The 27728-nt window shown below is 43.9% G+C and overlaps 1 protein-coding gene and 1 long non-coding RNA gene across 3 annotated transcripts in view; one reads left to right on the top strand and one right to left on the bottom strand.

Annotated features, from left to right (window-relative positions):
• Nucleotides 1–27728, bottom strand: part of LOC142046593 (uncharacterized) — a 782351-nt gene that overhangs the window by 396738 nt on the left and 357885 nt on the right. The gene's annotated exons all lie outside the window — the stretch shown is intronic.
• GALNT2 (polypeptide N-acetylgalactosaminyltransferase 2) overlaps nt 1–27728 on the top strand; it is a 166117-nt gene that overhangs the window by 128084 nt on the left and 10305 nt on the right. For both annotated transcript variants that reach the window (XM_075064141.1, XM_032806386.2), the window contains exons 9-14: nt 34–121; nt 1290–1393; nt 10660–10786; nt 18105–18197; nt 18382–18465; nt 23327–23453. In XM_075064141.1, the coding sequence (XP_074920242.1) occupies nt 34–121; nt 1290–1393; nt 10660–10786; nt 18105–18197; nt 18382–18465; nt 23327–23453 (623 nt within the window). The remainder of the gene's footprint in view (nt 1–33; nt 122–1289; nt 1394–10659; nt 10787–18104; nt 18198–18381; nt 18466–23326; nt 23454–27728) is intronic.

Raw genomic sequence — 27728 nt, 5'->3', positions numbered from 1 at the left:
TTTTCCTTTCTGATTTTATTCCCCCCCTTGTAGGCTTTGATTGGAACTTGGTGTTCAAATGGGATTACATGACACCAGAGCAAAGAAGAGCAAGACAAGGAAACCCAGTTGCTCCCATAAAGTATGTTCCTGTCAACATTTCCCTTCACAAAACAATGTAGATATTTTAAATAGTGCAGCTTCCTGAGCTATTATCTCCCAAATGTTGTCTTCCACAAATGATCCCTATGCAAACTGACAAGTGCTAGGGAGTTTTTTTTATTAAAGTTTAAATGCAAGACAAAAACTTGCAGTTCTGTAATGTTGTTCCAGAACATCGCCTGAAGCTGAGTCTTCCATTACTTTTCTCCTTCCCCATTCTTCTACCTTATGGTTTTTAGTATTGTGCAAGCTGGCGTTGTACTATCAGTTTCTTGCTTCTGTTCCATGTAGTACAAGTCTGTGGATTTGAATGGAAATAATCACTATTATTCATTGTTCAGCTTCCATTATTGATATACATAATCAGCAAAAGTCTGATAGCATTTAATAGTTAAAATCAAGAGCTTCTTTTATTTATTCCTTTTTCTAGAATGTGTAGAACTATTTTTAACCAGTTTGTTGGCTTGTTAACTGTTGATAGTTGACCTATGATGTTTAACTGTCAGATGTATATGACATGAACACATTATAATGTATACTCTGTGTACACCACTTGGCTTGACATACATTGAAAAATGTAAATGGACCAAGGCCTAGCATGTCCAAATGGACTACTTCATTTTCCCCAGCTGCAGAAAGGGGACCACTGACCCTACCTCATTGGGATGATGAGGCTTAATTCTTACTTTGCTTGTATAGCACTCTTGAGACCCTCGGATAGAAACTGTTATAAGTGCAAAGTAACTTTTATTTCAAAGGATCTTAGTGTACTGTCTGCACTTATAAGATGACCCTTTCTTTCTTGAATTGAAATTAATCTTTATTGTGCTAAAACTAAGGTAAGGGTTTTAAAATTCAGTTTGACTCTGAGAATACATGTCCTATATAAAAGAAATATGAGACTCGGCTAAGGACCTGGAAATAGAAACAAATTTTATCTATATAAGCCATGAAGTAGTATATTCCATAGAAATGCTAGTGCATGTAGTGCTGTACAAGGAATAGTAACTAAATGTTTTCAAGATCAAAATATTGCAAGGCTACTTCAAGTAAGCATTAATCTTGAAGGTTCAAATGGTAGAGAATGACAAACTGGCAGATGATTAAATATTTAACTTCTGACTTTTTTCTCCCTTCTCTCTCTTTAGAACACCAATGATAGCTGGCGGGTTGTTTGTGATGGACAAATTCTATTTCGAAGAGTTAGGAAAGTACGATATGATGATGGATGTGTGGGGTGGAGAAAACTTAGGTATGTACATGCCTTTCTTCTGTTTCTACAGAGAAGATTTAAATGACAGTTAAGACTAAGTGGATTATTAGCAAAAATTCGGAGACAACCAAGCTGCAGTTTAAAATAAAGAATTAGAATAGGGTAGGACTAGCATGTTGAATATGAATGACTGAGAGGGAAGCATTTGTTAACTATACAGTTCAATTATTTTTGTGAAAAGGCAGGCCAATAAAATGGAAGTAAGAAATTACAGGAATACAGATTGCATTTTTGAAAAATAATTTTTTCTAGCTCTTCTAGCTAAATTGATTAAAATGCCACAGTGTCTAAGTGTCACCAGTTTAAGGGGCTTCTTAAGATGTTGGTGAAATTTAATCATGTAAAGCAGAACACAAAAGTTCATGAGTTTAATCCTCTTAAGTTTACTTTAAGAAATCAATTAAAATGTAGCTGGCTGAAGGCTGATCTAACATAATTTTTTATCATCTGTCCTAGTAGACCACTTGGCCCTAAGTTTAAGATAGTTCTATTATTTTTGGGGAAAACTGGCCATGTTCTAATTCTTGTTCTTGGGCTAAGGGTGATATTTGAGCTGAATAATTATGTTTTGCTTGTTTGGATTACAGTAGCGTGAAGTTTTTTGCTTCTGCTAAGAGTGGCGTATACAAAAATATTTTTCACTGTGATAGCTTCTTAGAACTTCCAATTTGCTGTTGTCTTTACTGAAGGACTATATTAAGTATCAGACATTTCTGAAGTAGTTTCATTTAGAAACCCGTTACAGTTCAAATTTGTGCACTGCACATGCAAAGTACACAACTTTCAAACTTTTAGTATGTTGTGTCATATATCCATCCATCCATCAATTCAGGGTTTTTACATACATACTTACTTATTTAAAGCCTTGAAGTGCATTTATCTCAATCTGTTGCCAGAAGTACACTACAATAATACAAATAATTCATACATTCAAGAGTTGGAAGGATTGTCTGATGTGACCTCCTGTATAATGCAGGGCATAGAATTTCACTAAAATAACTCCTGGCTGAACTAGAATACACATGAGTATTCAAACACGTGAATCAAGTTTGGCTCTCATGTTGATTTGTTCATTACTAAATCATGCTTATTTGAATGTTGCAGTTATGGTCACTTTCTTTAAAAAAATTACCAGGAAATTCATTGTAAAACTAATACTGCATGTTGCAGTTGACTTTATTTTAACTGAAAGCATTTTTAAACCAGTGCATACAGTATTACTCTTGAGCCAATCAGTATATTTTAATGCCTTTCTTTCTTATCTGTTGAGGGAAGGTTCCAACAGCTCACTCGGTCCTTTTTTCGTTCAGTGGGAACACAGCCCTGAGATCCCCGTCCAAGCACTCTCTCTCCTGCTGTCCCACACATTTTCCATACTGTTCCCTTTCACTTCACCTCCCAGAATACTCTTTGGGCCCTAATCCAACAGAGCACTTAAGTACCTGTTTAACTTTAAGCATGAGTAGTCCTATTGACTTCATATGCTTAAAATTAAGCAGGTGCTCAAATGCTTTGCAGGATCAGGGCTTTGCGGGGGGCGGGGGGTAGGAAGGGCAGGCTGGAAGCTGTAATTCTCTCAAGGTGAAGAGTAACAGACAAAGACCTGCTTTATGGTGCTTCCTCTGTTCCCTTCTCCCCATGTGGAAGGATATGAGGGAAGCTAGAGGCAGTTCTGAAGACTGCCTGGGCAGGGACTTCTCTTCCTATTATGGGTGTCAACTACTGCACAAATGAAGTAAGAGTAGCAAGTAGTGAACTTTCTGCAGGTGTCACATGATTTAGTCAAAAATAATCAATTGGCAGGAAAAATTGAATATCCTTCATTTTTCTGTTTAAAATGTACAATATGCACACCAGATACTTGATATCTACATTGTACAGCAGTGGACATCTAAATGTCCAATCATCTAACTTGCTGCAGTAACAATATGTCTAGATTGATTGGGCAGTGCTGCAGGTAAGTAAAACCACTTACTGGATATTTAAAACATTAGTTCTAAATATTCTGCTGAAACTTACTGTTTAAAACTTAGCATTATTTCTATTGAAATATTTCTCCTGGATATGCAGTTGAGTGAACTAAATGAGGTTTTATTTACAGGCGTACACTTGACTCTATCAAATTTAAAATGGCATTGTAGTGTTTTGATGTCTGTTCAACCATTATTTTAAACAATTAAGAGGGGATGTATTTTATTGTCATTGTTAAATACAGTATTTTTGTTGTGTGACATACGGAAACTGGCTATAAATCAATGATGTTAACTTTGGGAACTCTATTCCTCAGAATAACAAAAGAGCATGGCAGAGAAACAGAGAAGAATTTGAATATGGTGGGGAATAAGATATACTTCTAACACATTTGGATCTAAACTTGGGTTTAGACATTCTTCTTTGTAGTGGTTTGATTTTGTTAAAACCAGTTCGTAAGCAAGCAAGACTTCCTTCATAGTTTTTATATTTGTGTAATGCTACAGCAACAAGAATTAGTCCATTGTTGAACGAATCTATACAAATATCATTACACTATTGGGGAATATGTAGTTCTTCAAGTGATTGCTCGTATGTATTCCACAATAGGTGTATGTGCTTGCCACGTGCACCGGTGTTGAAAGTTTTTCCCCTAGCAGTACCCGTAGGAGAATGCCCCTGGTGACCCCTGGAGTGGCGCCTCCATAGCACAGTATAAGGGGCACTGCCCCGCTCCCCCCACCCTCAGTTCCTTCTTGCTGCCAGTGAAGGTGCTTCGGAGCTGCTCTGCTCCAGCTTTGCTCTGTTCCAGCTTTGCTGTAGCTTGTCCCCAGAACTCTTGTTTGTTCAGTATAAGTGACCTGTATTTAGTACTCGATTAGTTTTAGTTTAGCTAGTGCACCTGGGCAGGGTCATGCCCTGTGCCCCAGGTTTTAAGTCATGCAACACTTGTAGGCGCCTGATGCCAGTGAGTGATCCGCACTTGGACTGTCTACACTGTTTGGGTGAAACTCATCTCAGCGATCGCTGTAAGATTCGGAAGTCTTTTAAGCCGTCGACTGAGAGAGAGACATTAGGCTCTGGGCTATCCTCATGGAGTCAGTGTTGACCCCGACTCCTGGGCGCCGCTCCAAGTTGGCATCGGGCACCGCAGTGTCGGGGTGCGGCGACCCCCCGGTAGCATGTACTAGTTGGCACTGCTTCCCATCCACAGTGCATGCCAAGAAGGCTAAGAGGAGGCCTTCTCCATCACTGCACTGGAGTAAATCTGGGGCAGAGACTAGACCTGGTGCTGGGCAGTCCTCGATCCCCATCAGCCTGTAGGCCTTCGACTCAAGTCAAGCAGAGTAGTCCAGCCCAGTCGGAGTAGGCTTCCCTGGATGTCCAGATGCCCTCCATACCAGAGGCCCTGCAGGCAACCTAGGACACTATGTCCTTTCCAGTACCAGGAACACCGCCAATGTTAGCCCCACACTCCAGAGGCAAGCAGCCACTGGATCTCCAGTCAACTCCGGCTCGGTACCGGTCTTGGTTGAGGGAACGTTCCCAACGCTGTTCACCGCTCAGCAGCCGTTCGTGCATAGTTCATATGGGTCGCCGTCAACTCCCACCAGGTCGTCTGGCTGCATTCTGCCTGACTGAGACTTCAGGCACCGCTCCGCCTCGAGGAGCAAACACTGACGGGACCGAGGCAGACAACGCCGAAGGTCGTGGTCTCAGAGGGGCTATCGTAGCTGGTTGTGACACGGTTGTCCCGCTCCAGCCCTGGGCGTCGATCACCGACGAGTCACCGTCACGGATCTGCCCATCGGAGCCAATCGCCGAGCTGCTGTTACCGATGGTATCGGTCCTCCACATCGAGGTCGTGGTCTTGGGGTCGGCACCGCTCCCAGCGCCACCGCTCCTCTCAATCTGGGGACTGTTGGAGGTCATACATCAGCCTGGCCTCCCTTTGTAGCCGTCCATCGATGGGTTAGACTAGCCAGGCCGAACAGTGCAGTGGCACTGGGCACCATGGCTGGCGCAGTGGTACCGGGGGCACTCTGGCCCCCAATGCAGCCCCCGGTGGGGGTTCACTCGGTGGCCGGAGCATCAGAAGGACTGTTGACCTCCCTCTCCCAGTCCCTGAGGAAGGAGTCAATGGGACATACATCCTCGGCACTGTGCATGGATACAGACCAGACCCTCCTCCCTCCGTCCTGCAGGAGGATTCTAAGGCCCACCAAGAACTACTAAAAAGGGTGGCATCAAGCCTCAACCTCCAGGCAGAGGAAGTGAAGGAGCCTTCAGACTCCCTATTTAATGTACTGTCCGCTTTGGTACTGGGCAGGGTGGCCTTGCCTTTCCATGAAAAGGAGGCGAAAATTTCAAATGCCCTGTGGCAAACCCTGCCTCATTGGCCACCATCTCTGAGAGAACGCAAGTATTTTATGCCTGCCAAGGGGCATGAATACCTATACACCCACCCTGCCCGTAACTCCCTGGTGGTTGAGTTGGTCAACCACAGGGGGTGGCAGGACCAACCAGCTCCTACTCCAAAAAATAAAGATTCAAGGAGGCTAGACTCATTTGGAAGAAAAATTTTTGTCTTTGAGCTTCCAGTTGCAGGTGGTGAACCATCAGGCTCTCCTGGGCGAGTATGAGTTTGACCTGTGGGGCTCTTTTCCCAAGTTCGAGGACTCCCTCCAGGAGCGTGACAAGAAGGAGTTAAAAGCACCGGTGAAGGAGGGTACAGCAGCTGCCAGGGCAACCCTGCAGGCAGCATTGGATGTGGCGAACATGGATGCAGCGGACATGGCTGCACAGTCCATGGCCTCCGCAGTGTCCATGAGAAGGGTGTCATGGCTCCTGCTCTCTGGGCTGTCCAGTGAGGCTCAGAATTCCTTGCAGGTCCTCCCGATTGATGGCAAAGCTCCATTTGCAGAACAAATGGATATAAAACTGCATGGCCTGAAAGACTCCTGCACAGTGCTGCAGACTTTGGGCCTCTATGTTCCAGCTCTGGCTAAGCCTAAATTTAAGCCTCAGCAGGCTCTCACCCAGGCCGCCCACTCTAATTACAAGCCTGCTTCTAAAGAGTCACGGGACTATAAGAAATTCCTACAGAGGCAATCTCGGCCTGCCCTCCAGCCTGGGTCCTCCAAGGGCAAACAAGCAGGGAAACAGCGGTTTTGATGGGACACTCAGGGGAGCCCTGCCAGTTCTCATCAGTGATCCACCCACAATAAAGCTTCCCTTCTCCAACCGGGTATGTGCTTTCTTCCCAGAGTGGTCGCGGCTGACCTCAGACCAGTGGGTCCTCAACACCATCTCCTGGGTTACACCCTCCAGTTTACTTCCACTCTATGTGACCATGTGCTCCTGGTCACACCTCTGCCCCTGTCCCTCCTGGGGGACCCCTCTCACGAGATGCTGTTCGAGCAGGAGGTGGGGTGGCTCACTGGCCTAGGAGCAGTGGAAGTGGTGCCACTGGAGTACAAACGCAAGGAGTACTACTCCCACTATTTCCTTATCCTGAAGGCCAAAGGGGGGCTCAGGCCCCACCTGGATCTGCGAGGCCTGAACCAGTATGGTGAAGCTCAAGTTCCGCATGGTCTCCCTGGCCTCCATCATTCCCTCCCTGGATCCCGGGGATGGGTACACTGCCCTCGATCTGCAGGGCGCGCACTTCCACATCCATGTATTTGAGGGGCACAGACACTTCTTCCGTTTCACGGTTGGGCAGGAACACTACCAAGTTACGGTCCTCCCATTTGGCCCGTTCACTGCCCTGAGGGTATTTACAAAGTGTATGTCGGTGGTAATGGCCTATCTCAAGAGCCATGGGGTGCAGATCTTCCCCTGTCTGGACGACTGGCTGGTCAAGGGCAGCTCCCGGTCATAGGTGCGGGATCACATGGCACTCCTTCTGTCCACGTGCGCCACTTTGGTCTGTTGGTAAATTCACCGAGTCCACGTTAGTCCCAGTACAACACATAAAGTTTATTGGGGCAGTCCTGGACGCCACATTGGCCAGAGCCTCCCTCTCATAGGGCAGGTTCAGGACCCTGAAAGGGCTTATCAACATAATCACAAGGTTTCCAGTGACAGCAGCCAGAGCATGGCTCCAGCTCTTGGGTCATATGTGGGCGTGCCCATATGTGGTCCGCCACACCAGACTCAGGATGAGGCCCCTCCAGCTTTGGTTGGCCTCGGCGTTCTCCCAGACCAGACACAGGATGGACAAAGCCCTCACTGTGCCCAAACCAGTGATCACCTCCCTATGATGGTGGTCCTCCCCATGGAACATGTTCCTTGGGGTCCTGTTCAGAGGCAGGCCTCCATTGATGAAATTGGTATCCAATGCATGTAGGGAGCCCATGTGGGAATATTCAGACCCAAGGTCTGTGGTCTGCGCAGGACCTGGCCCTCCTCATAAACATGAAGGAGCTCAGGGCAGTGCAGCTGGGGTGCATGGCCTTCCACTTGCACCTGGAGGGCCAGTTGGTCAGGGATCTCACAGACAACATGGCCTCTATGGTTTACTTCAGCAGGCAAGGCGGGGCCCGATCCTCTGCCAGGAAGCCCTCAGGCTGTGGGACTTCTGTATAGCCCACAATATGTGTGACCAGGCCTACAACCTACCAAGCGCCTGGAACTTGCAGGCGGATCGCTTGAGCAGGGACTACTTCTCTCAGCATGAGTGGTCCCTTCACTCAGAGTTAGTGTACAGACTTTTCCAAGAGTGGGCAACTCTGTTTGCGACCCCGCAGAACCATCACTGTTCCTGGTTCTGCTCTGGGGGGTATTGGGACTTGGCACTATCTCCGATGCTTTCCTTCTGTCCTGGTTGAGCTGGTTTCTCTATGCCTTTTCACCCGTTCCGACTGTTAGTTGAGGTCCTGGAAGAGATAAAGACAGACAGGGCCTGAGTCCTACAGATTGCCACGCATGGCCCAAGCAGCATTGGTACAGGACCCTCACAGGCCTGGTGGTCACCCCGCCGTGGCAGTTGCCGTCCAGCCCGGGCCAGCTCTCCCAGGACCAGGGCTGCCTCCTACACCGCAAGCTAGAGGCACTCCACCTCACGGCTTGGATGCTCAATAGTTAGGCTGGGAGGAGAGGACGTGCTCAGAAGGGGTCCAGCGCATCCTCTTGGAAAGCAGGCAACCCTCCGCACGCTGAGCCTACTTGGTAAAGTGGTCTCAGTTCACCTGATGGGTGGATGAGCCGGGCGTTTCCCCTGTGGCTGCCCCAATCCAGCTCATTCTGGACTACCTCCTTCACCTTAGAGCTCAGGGCTTGGCTCTCTCATCCTTCAAGGTGCACTTGGTGGCCATATCGGCCTTTCACCTGCTGGTGCAGGGCCACACGGTATTCTCCCATGCTATGACTGGCCGATTCCTTAAGGGATTAAATCGTCTCTTCCCGTACATCAGGCCCCAGTCCTACATTGGGACGTGAACCTGGTGCTGGCCTGCCTCATGGAACCCCTGTTTGAACTGCTAGCTACGTGCTCCTGGTCACACCTCTTGTGGAAGGTAGACTTTCTGGTGGCAATCATGTCGGCTAGGCAGGTCTCGGAACTCAGGACCCTGACCTCCGAGCCCCCGTACAGGGTATTCCATGAAGATAATGTCCAGGTCTGCCCACATCCTTCGTTCCTCCCAAAGGTGGTCTCTGTCTACCACATGGGTCAGGACATTTTTCTGCTAGTCCTCTGCCCCAAGCCCCGTGCGTCCAGTGAGGAGCACCGCCTTCAAACACTGGATGTGCATTGGGCTCTGGGTTTCTACTTGCAGTGGATAAAACCATTCAGAAAGTTCTCGCAGCCGTTCATTGCCTCAACTGAACGCATGAAGGGTCATCCGGTCTCCAGGTAGCAGTTCTCCAATTGGATCACACCGTTCATCCGTACCAGTTATGGCCTGGTGGGAATCCCCCCACCATCAACTGTGAGGGGACACTCAACTAGGGCACAGGCCTTGTCAGCTGCCTTTTGGGCCCATATCCCCATCCAGGACATGTGTAGGGCTGCCACGTGGTATGCAATCATCTCCCAAACCAGGGAGGACACCGGATTTGCCAGGGCTGTGCTCCGGCCGGAGAATTTGAACGCCTCCCCACCTCCAGAAGGTATAGCTTGGAATCACCTATTATGGAATACACGTGAGCAATCACTCGAAGAAAAGACAGTCACCTTTTCCGTAACTGGTGTTCTTCGAGATGTTGCTCATGTCTATTCCACATCCCGCCCCACTTCCCATCTATCAGAGTTGACTGGCAAGGAGGAACTGAGGGTAGGGGGAGCGCGCAGTGTCTCTTATACTACTCCATGGAGATGCCACTCCAGGGGTTGCTAGGGGCACTCCCCTACGAGTACTGCTAGGAGAAAAACTTCCAACACCAGTGCATGTGGCAAGCACACACACCTATTGTGGAATAGACATGAGCAACACATCTTGAACACCAGTTACTGACTGTGCCTTTTTGATGAAATCACAGATGTGCATCAATTCAGAGGTAAATAGTTGGGACCATATTCAAATAAAAAATATATCCTGATGCCTGCGATATGTAATGGGGGTAGTTGATTGGGGCGGGGGTGGGGGTTGGTTAATTGAAACACAGCAAACAGTGATGTATAAAATAAAAGGTCATTTGTGAAAGATATTTTAAAATTTTTTGTAAAAATAAAATCAACTTCAATATTGAATACAAACGCTATCTTTGAATTTGTCATTATTTCAGTCCTTTTTTTAAAAAGCTAGCTTTTTTGTGCCAATACCAGTTCTGATTCCATGATCTGACATTCAGAATAAATCCTCCTAAACCCCTTATGAATTCTAATATTGACATATGTTGTGTGCTTACCCTTCACCCAGCCTCCTGCTGAAACTATGTAAACTAGCTTCAAACTTTTATCTATGAGTGCAACTCTACATAGCTCTCACTTGAATTTAGTTGTTTGGTTTTGCATCAGTCCACTATAGATTTTAATCTCTGGGCCGAAAGCTGTGTAAACTCCCTAGTAAAACTCACCAATGGAACTTTGCCTGCCATTATTTATAAAGGGATATAAATCCATAGCTGCTTCTCCAGAGTTTAGAGAACACTGAAGTGAGACGGTCCGACACAGAGCCCAGTTTGTTAGTTTTTTCATGTTCTCTGCAAGCTAAATATTTTCCTTTAATCGTATGTGACATAGTGCATATAGTAGAAAAATGTATTAAGGTTCAGAATTTACAAATTACTTTAGGTTTATGTGGATACTTATTATGCATTCCTAATTGCAGAGATTTCATTCAGAGTGTGGCAGTGTGGAGGGAGCCTTGAAATTATCCCATGCAGCAGAGTGGGTCATGTATTCCGCAAGCAACATCCTTACACCTTCCCCGGTGGGAGTGGTACTGTGTTTGCAAGGTAACTATTTGCAAGTTATTGGCTAAATCGTGGAACTGTGGATTTTTGTATTTTTTCCAGTTAGCCAGCAGGTGGCAGTAACTTCATTAAACTTGCAGGGCCTTTTACTAAAAATATGTACAATATGATCTGACGTGAAAATCTTATGAATAATTTTTTTAATTAAAAGGAGATTACCTTTTAGCTCTAGTGATAACTCAGATGCTCAAATTAGGGCAAAAATAAAAATTGGAAGACTAAGATGACAGTGGTGAAACGTTTTAATAAAGAGGTGAGGAATTACCTAGAATCAGCCAGAAGAATTCTGAGCCAAATGGGGAAAGGGAAGAAATGGAAAATGTTTTAATAACGGAAATTTGCCATCAACTTTGTGTATATCTTCTTAAATGATCTTGTGGGAAATAAAGGGTTTATCTTCAGTATTTAGTCTGTATTTAAAAGATGAAGAAAATTAAATTGTTCATTTTTTCCCTTTGGACACTCAGAATCCACCAACTGTGTGATCTTTTTGTATATTTGTGTTGCATTTTGGTTTGAGGTTCCTGGTTCAATACTAAACAATTTTGTGGTGTCATGTTAATAATCACATAGGCTCAGATTCTGATATTTCCAATAAGTAGTACCTATTAGAATCTGGCCTGTCAAAAATACCCACTCCTCTCTCTGTGTGTGTTTGTTATATGAAGTTTTCCTTCCTTATACTGTAACTTAAAAAAAAAAAACAACCAAAAAAACCCCCCAAAACACCCTTTTGGGGAGACGACATGATTCAGCAGTTAAGAAATCCCATCTCTGCTATTAATTCACTGTGTGAACTTGAATCACTAACTTTTTTTCTCAGTTTTCCTTCTGTAGAATGAGGAAAGTGATTTTTATCAATGTTTGTAAAGAGCTTTAAGACCTATGCATCAAGGCACTGTATAAGTACATGTTATACGAAATTTTCATTGATGTGCTGTTTCCCTAAAGAACCAGAGATGCAGTGGAAGGCCTGGTCTACACTTAATTTAGATCAACATAGATATGTCACTAAGGATGTGAAATTGAGCACTGTAGCTATGCCAGCCTAACCCTGTGTAGATGCTATTGCATTGAGGGAAGAATGCTACCACTACTTGGGGAGGTGGATGAAAAAAAACCCTTCTGTCTCTGTAAGAAGAGTCAATATTATGTTGCAACAGCACCGTAGCTGAACCACTGTAGTATCCACAGGGCCGGTGCAACCATTTAGGTGAACTAGGCGATTGCCTAGGGTGCCAAGATTTGGGGGCGCCAAAAAGCGGCGCCCCCCCCCCCAAATTTTTTAAATGGTTGCAGCGGCCGCTGCGTAGTCTGAGCTGCCGGCGGCAGCAGCTGCCTGCAGCCCGGCTGCTTAGGGCGCCCCTGGGAGTTCACGCGCAGCACCGGCAGCCCGGGCGCCCCCGGATCAGGAAGCGCCGCAGTGGCCCGCACCCAGGGCGTCCCCGGGTCAGGAGCCGCCGCGGCGGTCCCGGCAGCCCGGGGCGCCGGGCTCCGGGGCAGGGAGCCGCCGGGCGGTCCGGCGCCCAGGGCGCCCCCCCCCCGGGGTCAGGGAGCCGCGGCTCCGGTGGGCCTGCCGCAGGCATGCCTGCGGCAGCTCCGCCAGAGCCACGAGACCCACGCGGGGGGCGGCGAAATGTCCCGGCGCCTAGGGCGTCAGAAATCCTAGCGCCGGCCCTGAGTATCCATAGCATAGAACAGGGATCAGCAACCTGCGGCCCGCCATGTTTACCTGTTGCATCCACAAGTTCGGTTGATCGTGGCTCCCATTGGCTGCTGTTCGCTGCTCCAGGCCAATGGGGGCTGCAGGAAATGGCGCAGGCTGAGGGATATGCTTGACCACTGCTTCCCACCGCCCCCATTGGCCTGGAGCGGCGAACTGCGGCCAGTGAGAGCCGCGATTGGCCGAACCTACGGATGCGGCAGGTAAACAAACCAACCTGGCCCGCCAGGGTGCTTAACCCTGGCAGGTCACATGCCAAAGGTTGCCAGTCCCTAGCATAGACAAACCCTTATTCTAGGCATCCCTCTGAGTTCTCCCAAGTTGATGAAGCATCAGTAATTTATAGGATTTATAAGATGTTAAATGCAAACAGAATAAAATGTTGTGTTTTGTACTGTAGGAATTCTGGTGTCCAAGCAAATCTTATTTAACACAAGTCATCTAGAGCAGTGGTTTTCAAACTTTTTTTCTGGTGACCCAGTTGAAGAAAATTGTTGATGCCCGTGACCTAACGGAGCTGGGGATGAGGGGTTTGGGGTGTGGGAGGGGGCTCTGGGCTGGGGTGGGGGTTGGGATGTGGTAGGAGGTCAGGGCTCTGGGGTGCAGGAGGGGTCTTCAGGTTTGGAGGGACTCAGGGCTGGGGCAGAGGATTGTGCTACAGGCTTACTTCCGGCGGCTCCTGGTCAGCAGCACAGCCAGGGTGCAGAGGCAGGCTTCCTGCCTGTCCTGGCACTGTGGACCACTCTGCGCCCCAGAAGCAGCTAGCAGGTCTGACACCTAAGCGGAGGCATGCAAGTGGCTCAGAGTGGCTCTCGCCCGCAGGCACTACCTCCCCGTCCCCCCAGCTCCCGTTGGCCAGGAACCGGTCAGTGGGAGTGCAGAGCCAATGCTTGGGGCGGGGGCAGTGCATGGAGCCCTGTGGGCCTCCCTGCCTATGAGCTGGACCTGCTACTGGCCATTTCTGAGGCGCAGCGCAGTGTCAGAACAGGTAAGGACTACTAGTGTTTACTGTCTGGCCGCCAGAGTCCTTGGGTGCTGAGCAAGGCCACCCAGTGCCTTTTATTCCGCTACCCAGTACTGGGTCCTGACCTAAACTTGAAAACCACTGATTTAGAGAGCCCAGAGATACGGTCTTCACATCTGGAATCTTCTGACCCAATCGCTTAGGCAGTGTTTCACATTAGATAAAATAACTCTCTCCTTGGAAGTACAGATTGATTCTACTTTTTGTGCAGCACTAATGAATTGGCTGATTTGGTGATATAAAATTACTGGTCTTGTTTCTCTCTGAATAGTTTTAGCAGGGATTTTTCTTTGTAAATCTGCTTCCCCTTTCTGTTGGGATCTGAACTTTATGCTGCTGTGGAAAATTAATAATGGCACATCTGAGGAAACAAAAGATTGATAATGAAATACCCTGTCTTGATTACAGTCCTGCTCCAATATTAATATCACACCAGGGAATAGGAAGATCTACTGATTCCACTATATGGGTTGGGTTTATGACATAACTGCATATCAATTTCACAGTAGTTTTCAGGGTCAAGTTAATGAAAGACTGTAATTTGCACACTGCTCTGCAATTTTCAGTTTTGGGCTGATGCCAAGATGCTTAAGAAATAATAGGTACTTAATAGAGATGGGCGACATTTTTCAGACAAATAGCTTACTTGCCAAGAAAGCACATTTAGGCTAACCAAAACTATTTGCAAATTTGTGTCAAATTCACAGAATTGTTTCAACCAAACTGGAAAAATCAAAATGTTTTGGTAATGTCAAAATTCAACTTTTTTTGGTTCTGACCAAAAATTCTATTTTAAATTTCAGGCATTTTGACAAAGGAAAGGCACTAGATTCAGAAAATGACAAGAGGTGGTGGTTTATTCCTTATAAGCTTTAACTCAGTGGTTAGGGCATTCACCTGAGATGTGAGAGACAAAGAATTTGAAATTGGGTCTCCCACATTGTGGGAGAGTGCTCTAATGTCCAGGCTCCAGAGTCATTCTCACTCTTTCCCTGTCTGAATTGTCTCTGAATGACAAGGGATAGTCATTGGGCCAGAGAGAAAGTGCTTTTAAGGGAGGCACCATCACCACCTTCTCCAGCAATTTTGTTAATCTAATCCTCCTTTCCTTTGCTTTTTTCAAAATGCCTGAACACTGAAATGAAAGTATTTGGGTCACAATGAAGTGTTTTATCATAACTGAAGCATTTTGTTTTTTTAAGTCATCCTTTTTTAGTTAATGAACCAAAAAAATCCATTATTCACCAAGCTCTAGTACTTAAATATAGCCCAGATTTGAGCAATGGGAAAGGATGTGTCTATATATATAATATAACTGTGTGTGGTAAATCAAATTACTGTTTACCTGGAGCACTATCCAAAACTGCATTTGGGTTGGAAAGGATCTGGCCTGTGATGTCACAGTTATGCAACCAAATCGCAAGGGTGCACAGGTAGGACCTCCTCATTCAAACAGATATCCTTACGCCCTTTAGTTGTAATGGATGAATGGGGAAAGTGTTGGAAGGGAAAATCTTTTTAAAACATGTTCTTATCTTTGTTCTTCAAAAGGATTTTAAGAAACCAATACCAGCTTGAACTGTAAAGACAGTGCAAGTGTATAAGCAATGTCTTTTCTGGTCTGCCTTTCCACACAGCTGATTTTCCCCCTCCCACTTTGGCTACCCAGGTGCCTCATGGACTGAAAGGCTGTGAAAACCCTTACAAGTCACTCTAATTGCTTGTTGTTTGGGGGATGGAGGGCTGGGAGGATAAGGTTAATTGATGCAATTTTGTTTACACTTGAGTTGCTGTTGGCCAAACAGGAAGTATCCCTGACAAAACCCAGAAGCAGAATGGGAACTGAAAAACAACTCCTTGGCTTTGGCTGAAAGGGAGTTTTAGAAAATTAGCAGCTTCCACAAGGAAATTATCATCAATCAAAACAGAGACGGTTTGAGCTTCCTCTTCGCTTGTGGTTTTTGCACTCAGGAGTTTTATGACCAGCTTCTTCAGCTCATGGTTATTTCATTTCCCCTGCAGAACCAGAAGGATACAAATGTCTTTAACTCCCAAACTAATTTGTATTATCCAAAGATAACATAAGAACAGCCATACTGTATCAGACCAAAGGTCCATCTAGCCCAGTATCCTGTCTTCCAACAGTGGCCAATGCCAGGTGCTGCAGTGGGAATGAACAGAACAATCATTGAGTGATCCATCTCCTGTCATCCACTCTTAGCAAACAGAGGCTAAGGACAGCCAGAATATTTTGTTGCATCTCTGAACATCTTGGCTACCAGCCATTGATGGACCTATCCTCCCTGAGCAGATGAAGATGGGTAATGTCCCACAAATCACTAGAGATTTTTATTGCCAAATGTACAAAATAGGCTTCAGAGCATGGAAGGTGCTAATGAAATAAAAGTTTTAAGTCCCCAAATGATCACTTCTAATTTTGTAAAAGATAATAAGGCTTTCTCTGGGAGCAGAGGGGTGTGTGAGAAGAGAGATTTTTAACAGGAGGAAGAGCTGAAAAACTACATTTTAGAGAGTTTAAAAAGTTTGTACTGGGAATATTGTCCATATCCTTCCTGTCCAATTGCACGTACCTCAGGAGATCATACAAATGTCTAAAAATGACCTAAAATTGCTTTTCTGTACATAACTACTTAAAATTGTAGGTGTCTCACAATCTCCCAAGTCTAGAAACAAATGCTGGTTTCCACTGGGGAGGTGAGAATCTCCCCCCTCAATAACGTGAAGCTCCTATTTCTAGCTTTACAGTATCTGATGACAACATACAATCAAATTGTGATATTTTTATGCACAGAAAATGTTACTGGGACTGGATTGCCCATCCCAATCCTCATTGGAAGTAATCTTTGGCATATAGGAATACCATATTTGAAAGAGAAGGGGGAAAATATTTCTTTGGTAGGCTGACCTATAAAGAAAAAAGCTTTTGGAAGCTGCCTAGCATTTTGGAATGTTACAAATGTTTGTAAGTCCTGGAGATGATGGATTAGTGGACAGAAGGCAGCTGAGGCAGTCAGAGGTGTGTGATATTTATAATTTGGTTCTGTAATATTTGCTTCATGGATGCTGCTTCTGTGTACGCATATGTAACACACCAGGATTTTTGCAGACAACTTCTAACAGGTAATATGTTTCTGTGCAAGATTATCTGTTTAGTGTTGAATTGATAAAAGCTTAGAGTTGCTTTTTGTGACTGTACTCCAGCAGAAGAGAACTTTTTGACAGAATGGCAAGGGGAATATCCTGGAGAGTGACAAAGTTTTAGTCACATTGCAGCTCCAGTTTAAAGACATTGTTTATATAAATATATAAAAATACACAGCAATCTCTGAAGAGTTTGGACAACATTTTCATATCTTTAATACAGAATTTTAAGTAGTGTTACAAATGTCTAACGTTCAGCTTATTCTTTGTCATCTCAGCTGTAACAAAACCTGTTGGTTCAGAAATCTAAATGTTTCACCACTTACAATTATTTATCCATCTAGGTAGGGTTCAAGTTGGTGTGTAGTGGGGGACAAAGAGAAGGTTGAGAAATATACATTCCAAAAGATGGTGTCAATTTTCTCTGGCTTTAGTGAAAACTGCTTGTAAGATAAAAGGCAAACTGTCAAATATTGGCAGCTGTTGAGATTTTAGATTCTTCCAAGTTGCTGATTCAAAAACCACTCAGTAAATGTCGTTTCTTTACAAGACATGGCCTAATAAATTAACAAAGTTGCTTTCCAAAAGAGCATTGTAGAAAATGAAAGTCTTGAACTAAACTTTGTACCTCTTCTGATTGGAAGCCTGGACCAGCTATTAGGACTTGTCTGCTATTCCTGATTAACTCCAGGTATGAACTTTTTTTATTGCAAAATAAATATGTCCACACATGGAATTAATCAGGAATAGGGTGTGAATTTAAAGTGGATTACCTATCTTATTATGGGTTAATTTTCATGTGTTGACAAGCCCTGAGGCCAGTGGTCCCCAACCTTTTCAGCATGGCGGGCGCCTGATGACTAGCCACCGAGGAGCGTGGCCACCGGACAAGCAGCCACCGAAATGCCACTGAGAAGTAGTGTCATCAAGTGGTGTTGCCACCGAAATGCTGCCGAAAATCAGAGGCATTTCAGTGGTAGCGCTTCTTGACGTTGCCGCTTCTCAGCGGCTGCTTTTCCAGCGGCCAGTAGGCGGGCACACATAGATGCCACAGTAAGCATCATGGCGCCTGGGGGCACAGCGTTGAGGACCCCTGCCTTTGGCCATCTCTACACTGTGGGGACTATAATGGCATAGCTGAGTCACTGGGTGTGGATTTTTCACACTCGTGAGCATTATACCTATGTTGACCTAAATTTTAAGTGTGGATCAGGCCGAAGTATAAGGAAGGCACAAAGTCCATTCCAAATATGTGTGCTTCAGTCATATCACCTCTGTGGTATGTGTATTAGAGGGTGGGGAAAAAATAAACATAACCATAACAAACAAAAATAAGTGTCATGATTGTGACGGGGAAAACATAACCTGCATCTCAATTTGATTGTTCCTAGAAATACACGTAGGGCAGCAGAAGTGTGGATGGATGAGTACAAAAATTTCTATTATGCAGCAGTGCCTTCAGCCAGAAATGTACCTTATGGCAAGTAAGTCCGATCTGTTGCATCTTCCTATTCACTTATTCTGTTTGCCATTTGTAGTTCATGAGGGCAAAGGGATGTTTATTTCTTTGAAATATATTTCTACTGATAAATGTCTCGCTTATTAAACATGATTTAAAATTCATCAAATGCAACTGCCAGAACTTGCTGGTTTTTTGTTTCTCTCTAGTATTCAAAGCCGATTGGAACTGAGAAAGAGACTTAGCTGCAAACCTTTCAAATGGTATCTTGAAAACGTCTATCCTGAGTTAAGGTGAGTCTCAAACAGCCTTTCTGTTTTCTGGCAACGTAGGTTCTTTCTTTACCTGGCTTGGCCAGAAACTTTACTACATCTCTCCTGCACAGGCATCTAGGATATTAGCTAGTTAAAACATGTCTCTTGCAGTTTTTGCTTACTACTTTATTCTGCTGTCACTTTCTTCACTCGCCCATCCCCTTTTCTCTTGCCCCATATCCATATTGCAATTGCATCATGTGATTCAGTCACTGCCAAGAGGGCTGACTTTCTCCTTCAAAACTGCTGTACTCCTGGCCTAGCTGCTTGCTGGAAATGCATCATTCTTCATCCTTCTCCACTCTCCTTCAAGCTGTTAGCTTCACCTATGTGGCATGCTTAGCAATGTGAGCAGCCTTAAACTAGGTGCAGTGCAAAACTTTTACTGCCAGTTTAGTGAGCAATCCTTCCATGTAGAGTTATGTTATAGGTTTACTGAGGTCTTCAGATGAAAACATTTAAGGTACTTTGGAGACATTGATCAGAGCCCAGGCATGAGAATACAGCCTATCCGGTGGATTTCCATTCATCTTTTCTGTAGGATAGAAAAATCTTCAGAGCTGTATTTATTTACCAAACAAAAATTTTAAATGAATAAAACCACCATGCTCAGTATCCTACTACTAGCCCTATCTGTCAAACCTAAGGGTCTGTGAGTTAGTATCTGTCATATAGCTAATCTTATTTAATAACTGTAGACTAGTATGTGGCTTTTATACAGTAGCACATTTCTTGCTGTAGGAGTTCCAAAACACTAAGTTAGAATACGAGATAAATACTGGTAGTACAGTGATTATTTTTTTTAGGCAAAAGTAGCAGCTAATATACCCTCAGTAAAAACTTTCACAGACCCATAAACATTAGAGTCTGTCTTATAAAGAGGGATAATAATGGTAAGGAGTCCAGTTACCCTTTTTTCTATTCAAAAAGTGCCATGGGATATTTACTTTCCCTTAGAGTTGGGCAAAAATGATCTCTGATGTCTCATTTGAACAGATGTTCCTCTCCCTGCAACTCCCCACACCTATACCTACCGGCGGATGTGCTTTAGGGTCTCCTGTTTTAGGATTTGCGTGAATTTCATTTGAAACTTAACTAGAAATTTTAAGATTACTCATACCTTCCTGCAAGTCCTCAAGCAGCTAATAAATTTGGCATTTTGTAGCTTTGTTCTGTCACCATCTTGAATTTTACCACAAGATGGCAATGCTATATTTTAGTGGAAGGGTTCTCAATGAAGGCTTGTAAGTAACTTACAATAAATACTATTCCCCAGGCATCAGTAAATAACACATTATTAACCTGTAATTCTTCACCAGGTCAAACTTTTAAAATATTAGCTTAATTTATTTTGGATATTAGCAGTTAATTATGGCTTAAACCTCATTTGTAAAGTCAGTGTCCAGACCCTCATTCTTTTCTAATGAATGGCTCTTTTTTTAAAATGAACCTTCCTTAAAAGTGGGAGAGCTCAATGGAGTGTTCAGATCCAGGTTAGATTTTACGCTAAGCTACTTGTTCAGTTGTGCCATAAACTCTCAGCCTGTCTTTGCAAGGCTTTGGGGCCAAAATGTCAAGATTTCAGTTTCATCCAAACTAGAATAAAATTTTCCAATCACTGCAGTTTTGAATCCAACCTGGTATCAAAACCATAGGGGTGGGTTCTGGTGCAGGAATTACTACATGAGATTTTTTGTCCTGTGTTTTGCAGGTGGTCTTCTGGCCTTTTGGGGGGGGAAAAAAAAAAATTTTTTTTTTTTTTTTAAAAATCTGACTACAAGTGGTGAGAACTGGGAAATCACTATTTGTTTTTTAAATAAATCATATGCATCTCAGTTCATCTGGGTAAGATGATCCTGCCTGAATACATAGTTAACTCAAAGGAAGTTGCTGGGGTAACCCACCAGGAATGGAACAGTGACAAAAATAAGAGCCCTGGGGTAAACAGCTTCAAAGGAGTTAACAATGGCTGGACCATCAACAGGGAAGAAATTGTCTGGCTTCATCCAAACTGGAAGGGTTTACTCTTCCCTGGGCTAGAGCCTGGGATCTTGCGGGATCCTAAACCTCAAAGACTTCAGAAAAGGGAGGGAGCTTGGGTGAGCTAGGAGAGACTGTGCAGGGTGTGTCAACGGAAAGTGGACAGTCTGGCAAACACACAAAGGAATGTAGTCTGCTTCTCCCTGCCAGAGATAGAATCAGCAGGGCAAAAGGGTCTTATCTCTTAAACTTTCCTTGCCAGTTTTTATAAGCAATACCTGTGTATGTAGGTCTTCTGTTTTATCGTTTGATCTGTGTGCTTTGTACTTTTGAAGAATGAATAAATAATGCTTTGTTTTGAAGATGCAATTTCTGTGTCACTGCAAACTTATGTTGTCATGGATTCCTGAAGGGAAACTCTTATAGGTGCCAAAAATGAGTTTGGGCTTCTGGTGTTAACGTGGTTGGGAACAACTGGGGATTGCAAGTCAGAGACCCAATCCCAAAGTGACTGGACTGTTTGCACTAAAGATGGACTAAGGGGACCGAGGTGCAGTTCATCCTCTAGCTGTGACAAGGATTTGGATTCAGGGTTCCAGTTTTGGTACATTCTGTAACATTACTACATATATATTCACAAATTTACATTAAAAATGTTAACACTGCAAAATCAAGTGCACAAAAATTAAGGAATTCCAGAGTTAAGTTTGCCTGTGCAACTTTAATTGAACCCTCTTACATTGTGTACATTATGATAGTATTTAAGTGATCACACAATATATTTTCGCCAGGACATCTGCCTTATTCAGTGTTCAGAATGGAGTAGTGGGGTGGGTGTGAAGGGAGGCAGGAGCCTATCCCTCATCTAAAGAAGAGGACTGGAGGACACAGGGTTGATCTGAGTGCCTGGAGAAACTGGTAGAAGGCAGAGGCAGTAGGAGCAGGATGTGGGAGGCGGAAGAAGTAGAAAAAGCAGGATAACCCAAGGCCCCCTCCCCACTCTATCTATTATCCTGCCATCTGTCCCAGTTCCCTCATGTCCTTGTCCATTTCCATGTTTATTCCTCTGCATTTGAGTCAAGCTGTCTTCATCTCCCCTTCTGTGGTGACTGGGTGCCAGAAGTGTGAACACAGGAGAAATGTTCTGTGCTCCTGGTTCTGGTGCCTGGTGCTCAGAAGCCCTGGGAAACAATTGAAGTAAAAGTCCTGCTCAGCTCTTCTTCTTCTTTTTTTTTTTTTTTTTTTTTTTTTTGAGCATGCTCAGTGCAGATGGAATCTTTGGGAATCTTTGCTGCCAGTCCCTAAAAATCCTGTACTGAATGCGTAATATTCTTGCGGCAGGGACTGTCCTTGGTCTCTATTTGTACAGCACCTAGTGTAACACCAACAGACCCCGGTCATCAGTGTGCAGGATTGAACCCGGGGCCTCTGGAGCTTAGTGCATGAGCCTCTACTGCATGAGCTCAGAGCCAGACGGTAGTTTAATGAGTCTGCTCTATAGCCTTAGCTCTCTAAGTGGTGTCAGAGCCACCAGAGGGGACAGAACACCATACCCACGAGGTGTGTGGGTTACACTTGCACCATGGGTGGCAGATGGAGCTCCCCCTTAGGGGAGGCTAGCCCCTGGCTCTGCCCTTTCTGCCTGCCGCCCCATGCCCTGCCAGAGCCCCAAAACCCCCACCCCTGCCCCCGTGACCAGGGTCATAAGCCCTCGGCTGGAGAGTTGCGAGAGCCCCCCCAGAGGTGCCCCAATGTCGTGTTCTTCCCCCCGGCCCCCAACCTGCCCAGGGCCAGCTGCAACCACGCCACCCCCTCCAGACCCTAAGCCACTGCAGAGAAAAGCCTCGCTCTTGTCCAGAGACGCATTTGGTATGCCCCATGAAGATTCTGGGGCCACTGAGGAGGCAGTATTTGCTACTCTGCTTCCTGGGTCCATCGGTCATCTCCCTGGAGTCCAGAGAGATGACTGATGAACCCAGGAAGTTGAGCAAAAGGTACCACCCTGGAACCTGCATGGGCCATAATAAAGTATCTGGTCTATTATACTCGCCGCCCATGCCTAGCACAATAGAGTCTTGGTCCAGGATTGGGTCTCCTAGGCACCATGGTAGTACAAATAATTAATAAACCCTGATTTTCTATGGTCTATAAAGTCACCAAATCTCAGTGAATTTTTCATGGGGACCACAAAAGGCAGCTGCTTAATGTCACAGAGACTGACAAATCTCAAGTCCCTGCTCCAAAGCATGGAGGCATTAGTTTCTCAAAGGAACAGTTGGATTTGTGAACATTGTGGAAAATATGCTGTTTTGTCAAACTTCATTTTCAGAAATGGTAGAACTGTTGTTTTTGGGGTTTTTTTGTTTACTGAAATATAAAGAAAAAAAATCAGCCTGAGGCAGAACTGCAGCATGCCAAATTTCTGCCTCACTGGTTAAAGTTTGACAGAGTCTTGAGCTACACAAAAGAGGGATTTATAATGGAAAGAGTTACACAATGGAAAGTGTTACACAACCTTAACTACACACATTGCTGCCAGCCACACTTGTGGTGTGACTCTCTAATGCTCATGTTCATTGTAGTTCTCCAGTATATTTTACTCATCTTCAACCTTTTAGCCTACAAATCCACAAAAAACCTTTGACGGCTTAGTTAAGACAGCAGGGTCTCTTGACCAAATAATTACTTGTAACTTCTTCAGAATGTTGTGGGGAGTGGAATATAGCTTGTGTACCAAAATAAAATCATTACCTCTTGCTAATTGCCTCTCATCTAGAAAGTTGTTAAGTAAAGGAAGGGAGTCAAAGTTAAAGCAAGAGAGCAATTGAATTAAAACAGATGTTTCTTGTTTTATTTTTAGGGTGCCTGATCATCAAGATATAGCTTTTGGGGCTTTGCAGCAGGGTACCAATTGCCTCGACACTTTGGGCCATTTTGCAGATGGTGTTGTTGGAGTTTATGAATGTCATAATGCTGGGGGAAACCAGGTCTGTATGCTATTAAATTATTTTTTAAAAACCCATAGTCTTTTTTTGAAAAAAACAGAATTTGAGGCAGGCAGGCAATGTGTACTAGTGTTGGGAAGGTTGAATCAACAAGGTTGGCTGAATCACTTGTCCCTCAAATAACTTCTTATTTTGAGTTTTAGAATCATAGAGGCCAGAGATGGAAAATGAGGATCAGATAATCCGCTCCACATCTCAATATTTTAAATTTTCACTCTTATTCTATAGCCCTATCCCATCCTCACCAAAAGTTGCATCCTTATGAAGACATGTTTGCATGTCTACAAAAAAAATAGTTTGGATTGAGAGTTTATATTGCCATATTCCGTAAACATCCTGAAGACAAGGGGGAAAAACACAAAAATTTTTATATGGTGCTGTTCCCTTTCCCACTGCGGGGTTGCTGAGTGTGAAAAAATCTTTCTTAAATCTCAGACATGTTCTTTCAGAAAGCATAGGCACCAAAAGTCACATCCAACTCATTTACAGAAAAGATGTTGTTTCAGTAAATCCTTTCCAATCTTTCTTTTAAAGACTAATTGCAAGTGTGTCAAAGCAGTAAACAAGAACTGAATGGAAACATTAATTACTGCAAAGGATCTAATTATACAGTGGTATCTTACAGGCACCATTAACAAACTACTTGCATATGCTTTTCCTCTAGTTTCCTGTGCTGGTTTTGTACACACATAGTTTTCACATAGAACTCCAAATACAATTAAATTGACATTAACATTGTTAATAAATAACTAACAGGTAATAGTTAATTTTCTAATCAGTCAGTTTTCTACCACATTAAACTATTAATCACATACCTTTAAATTAAATTGGGGGGAGGGGGGAATCGAAATGAAAATCTGGCTCGGATCACAAAACTAAAAAATATGAACAATTCCAGAAAAAGCATTGTATGAATCTGAATGCAGTCCTACCATACCATCAGCTTTAGAGGCATCTTCAGTTTCAGTCTCTTCTCCAGAGACAAGAGAGAAATTTTTCCAAATGCCATTATATTTGATGACATTGTGTAGCTACAGCCAAAGAACACACAGTACAACTCAGGAGGAGAGTTGAAAAAAACTTTAAGCCTCCTTTGTACTTCCCTGATCCTGAGCCAGCTTTTTCCTGATTTCATCTCAGCTTGAAGGGGATGGGATTGCTCAGGTTCCAGTACTCCAGAAAGAGTTTCTGTTAAATTAATAGACTAAATCTTGACTCTTGTTTAGACCTTGCATCTGGTATTTTGTTCAGTGAATGTTTTGAAAACTGTCTTGGGAATCTCCCAGGTGGGTACAGGGCAGAGGCTGACCGCTATGGCAAACTTGCCCTATACAGAATGAGCCTTGACACTACCTTCAAAAAGCCAGTCATTTACGTATGAAAATATCTTTGTTTGAGAGACGTGGCAACCATTGTTGTGTACTTGATAAATAACATTGGCACAGCAGAAAGAGCATAGCTGAGAGTGACTGTTGCCCACACACAAACTGATATATTTTCTGTCATCTGTGTGAAAATACTCATCCTTTAAGTGGAGAGCCCCAAGCTGGTCTTGAGAGGAAAGGGTAAATATTAGGGCTGTCAAGCGATTAAAAAAAATAATCACAATTAATCATGCTGTTAATAATAGAATGCTATTTATATAAATATTTTTGAAAGTTTTCCACATTCTCAAATATATTGATTTCATTTACAACACAGAATACAAAGTTTTATATTTTTATTATAAATACCTGCTCTGAACAGTTTTTATATATGTGGGATTGACTTCACCTACAACATTGAAAGGAATTGGCAAAGCTGTGTGAAGGGGTGGTGCAAGAATCCCCCTGAGACCAGTGGCTTTACAGTGTTGAGCCTGGTGCTCCTGCCTTGCTTGCAGACAGGAGCACAGATCTAGGAGAGGTGATCTGCTATGATATGTAGCTTCGGAGAGCTAGTTTCAAGCTAATTCTTTTTTCTGCATTTAAGCAACGCACTTGAAAAATCCTCTTTCAACCCAGTGCATTTGAAACTACTGGTATAGTATCCAGTCCATTCCTTTCTCCAATTTGTTTGAAAAAGACTGTAATAGGCAAAATTGGATTTCAGCTTGTTTTAGATGCTTTTGTGCGTGATTTTGAGTAGCTTAACGATAATTTTATTCAGCTGTGACTAAGGCTTGATTGAGTAAACACAGGTTCCTTTGCGAGTAGACAGAACTCTGCGAAGTTTTAATTTTCTTTTTACCACTCACTGGAAATACTGAGGCAATGCTGATAATTCTGAACATAGTCTTTTGAAGTATTAACTAATCTTGCTCAAGACTCACCTGAAAGCTTTTCTCGTGGCCCCTTGTGGTGTCTGAGAGGGTGGACTTTTTAGCAGGGATTTTCACTGACAACAAAAAAGCTTTAAGATTTAACTTCGTTTTAAAGAGAAGTTTCTAGAAAAATAATACTTACTCCTTGTTATGTTGGCATACCAAAGCTTTAACTTAATAATAGAGCAAGTGGAGAAATACAAAAGTCTGCCTCTTTGGTTAAATGTAAGCTAGCGGCTGCCCATGAGCAGAGATGAGGGGTGACATTTTTAAAGGGGAGATAACAGAATTAACTTTTTATAAAGGGAAAGAGTATCAAACATGCAACTTTCTTGCCTCCGAGTGCCGCTTTCACGTTAGTGTTTTATCTGATCCAGTCCACATTGGGCAAGTGTATGGGGAATCAGGAGCCTATCTGTACATACATGCTGTATTAGGGTATAGGAGGATTCTCACCTAAATCTGGAGGGTAGATTCTGGTTTGTAATCTGTTAACCCACCCAATAGAATAAAATGTCTTATCTGAATTGGATAATTATCTTGATAGAATGGGGGAGTTGCTTCCAATATAGGATGGTGAGTGCTGTACTCTATTTGGGAGGGCAACATACAGGAAGATGGAGACTTTATGGTTTGATAGCTTGCAGACAAGTATGTAGAGTTTTGGTAAGGATATGGTATAGAGGAGGTGTTAATGTTGTAAAAATAGATGCAAAAGGGTGGATGGATTTAAGTGGGGTGCTTGGCCCCAAACCGATGGAGATGCAAGGGGCGGAGCTGAGGTTGGTGTTGGTATCCTAACTTCAAATGTATTGACTTTGGGGAGTTAAATTTTTAATCAAAAGTACTGCCATGATTTTTGTCTGTAACCAGGGTTGGATTGGTCAGGTATGTGGTGGTATGGATTAATTGCACCTCTTCCAAGCTGCTATCTTGTGCTCAGAATCTCTCTTCATTTTTAAGAAGTCTTTAGCTCTTATGGTTGTGAAGAAAACCTCAAAAATACGAACCAAGGTGTGAACTGCTTTATACATCACAGCAGAATCTACTCAGAGTGACAGCTCAGTTTGGCACCACGAATGGGTAGAGTTTGAAAGAAATCCCTCCATATATTTCTGCCTATCAAGAATGAGCTACACTCAAGGAAGCCCACTGGGGCATCTGAGCTCAACCAAGGGAAACCAAGCCCAGTGGAGCTCAGAAGAGCTGCAGGATTATATTTTGAATATCTGCACAAACTACTGTGAGAATCGCCTCATTCTGACAATGTGGAATTGGAGTCTGGAAGAATACTCCACTTGTTTTGCCTTCTCGTTTCTAACTGGCCCCCTGTCTGTCAGTGTCTGGTAATCTTCAAGGAATGATAGAAGACTTTTTTCAGTTTTAATAAGGCTTGTATTATTTAAGTAACAGCTATGCAAAGGAAAGTTTTATATGCAGACAATAGGGGAAAGATTTTACTGAGTCACTCATTGGACTGATTTGAATACTTAACTGTAAAGCATCTAGAACAGTGTTTTCAAACTTTTTTCTGGTGACCCAGTTGAAGAAAATTGTTGATGCCTGCAACCCAGTGAAGCTGGAGATGAGAGATTTGGGGTGCAGGAGGGGGCTGTGGTTTGGGAGGGTGCAGGCTCTGGAGTGGGGCTGGGGATGAAGGATTTGAGGTGCAGGAAGGGGCCAGGCAGCACTGCCGGTGGGACTTTTAACAGCCTGGTCAGCAGTGCTGACCAGAGTCGTCGCGACCCACTACCTTACATTCTGTGACCCAATACTGGGTCACAACCCTCTGTTTGAAACCATTAATATAGAATGCCAAGGCTGTCAGGCAGTGCAAGCCTACAAAATTGTTTTGCTTTAGCTTTCCAAAGGGAATACATTCAGAGCCTTAAGATGCAACTATTGACGAGGAATATTCTTGTTTCTCTCCAGTTGTGATGTTATGCCACCATAGT

Source organism: Chelonoidis abingdonii, chromosome 3 (assembly GCF_003597395.2).
Source record: "Chelonoidis abingdonii isolate Lonesome George chromosome 3, CheloAbing_2.0, whole genome shotgun sequence".
Taxonomy (NCBI): domain Eukaryota; kingdom Metazoa; phylum Chordata; order Testudines; family Testudinidae; genus Chelonoidis; species Chelonoidis abingdonii.
This window is presented reverse-complemented; position numbering and strand designations above follow the sequence as displayed.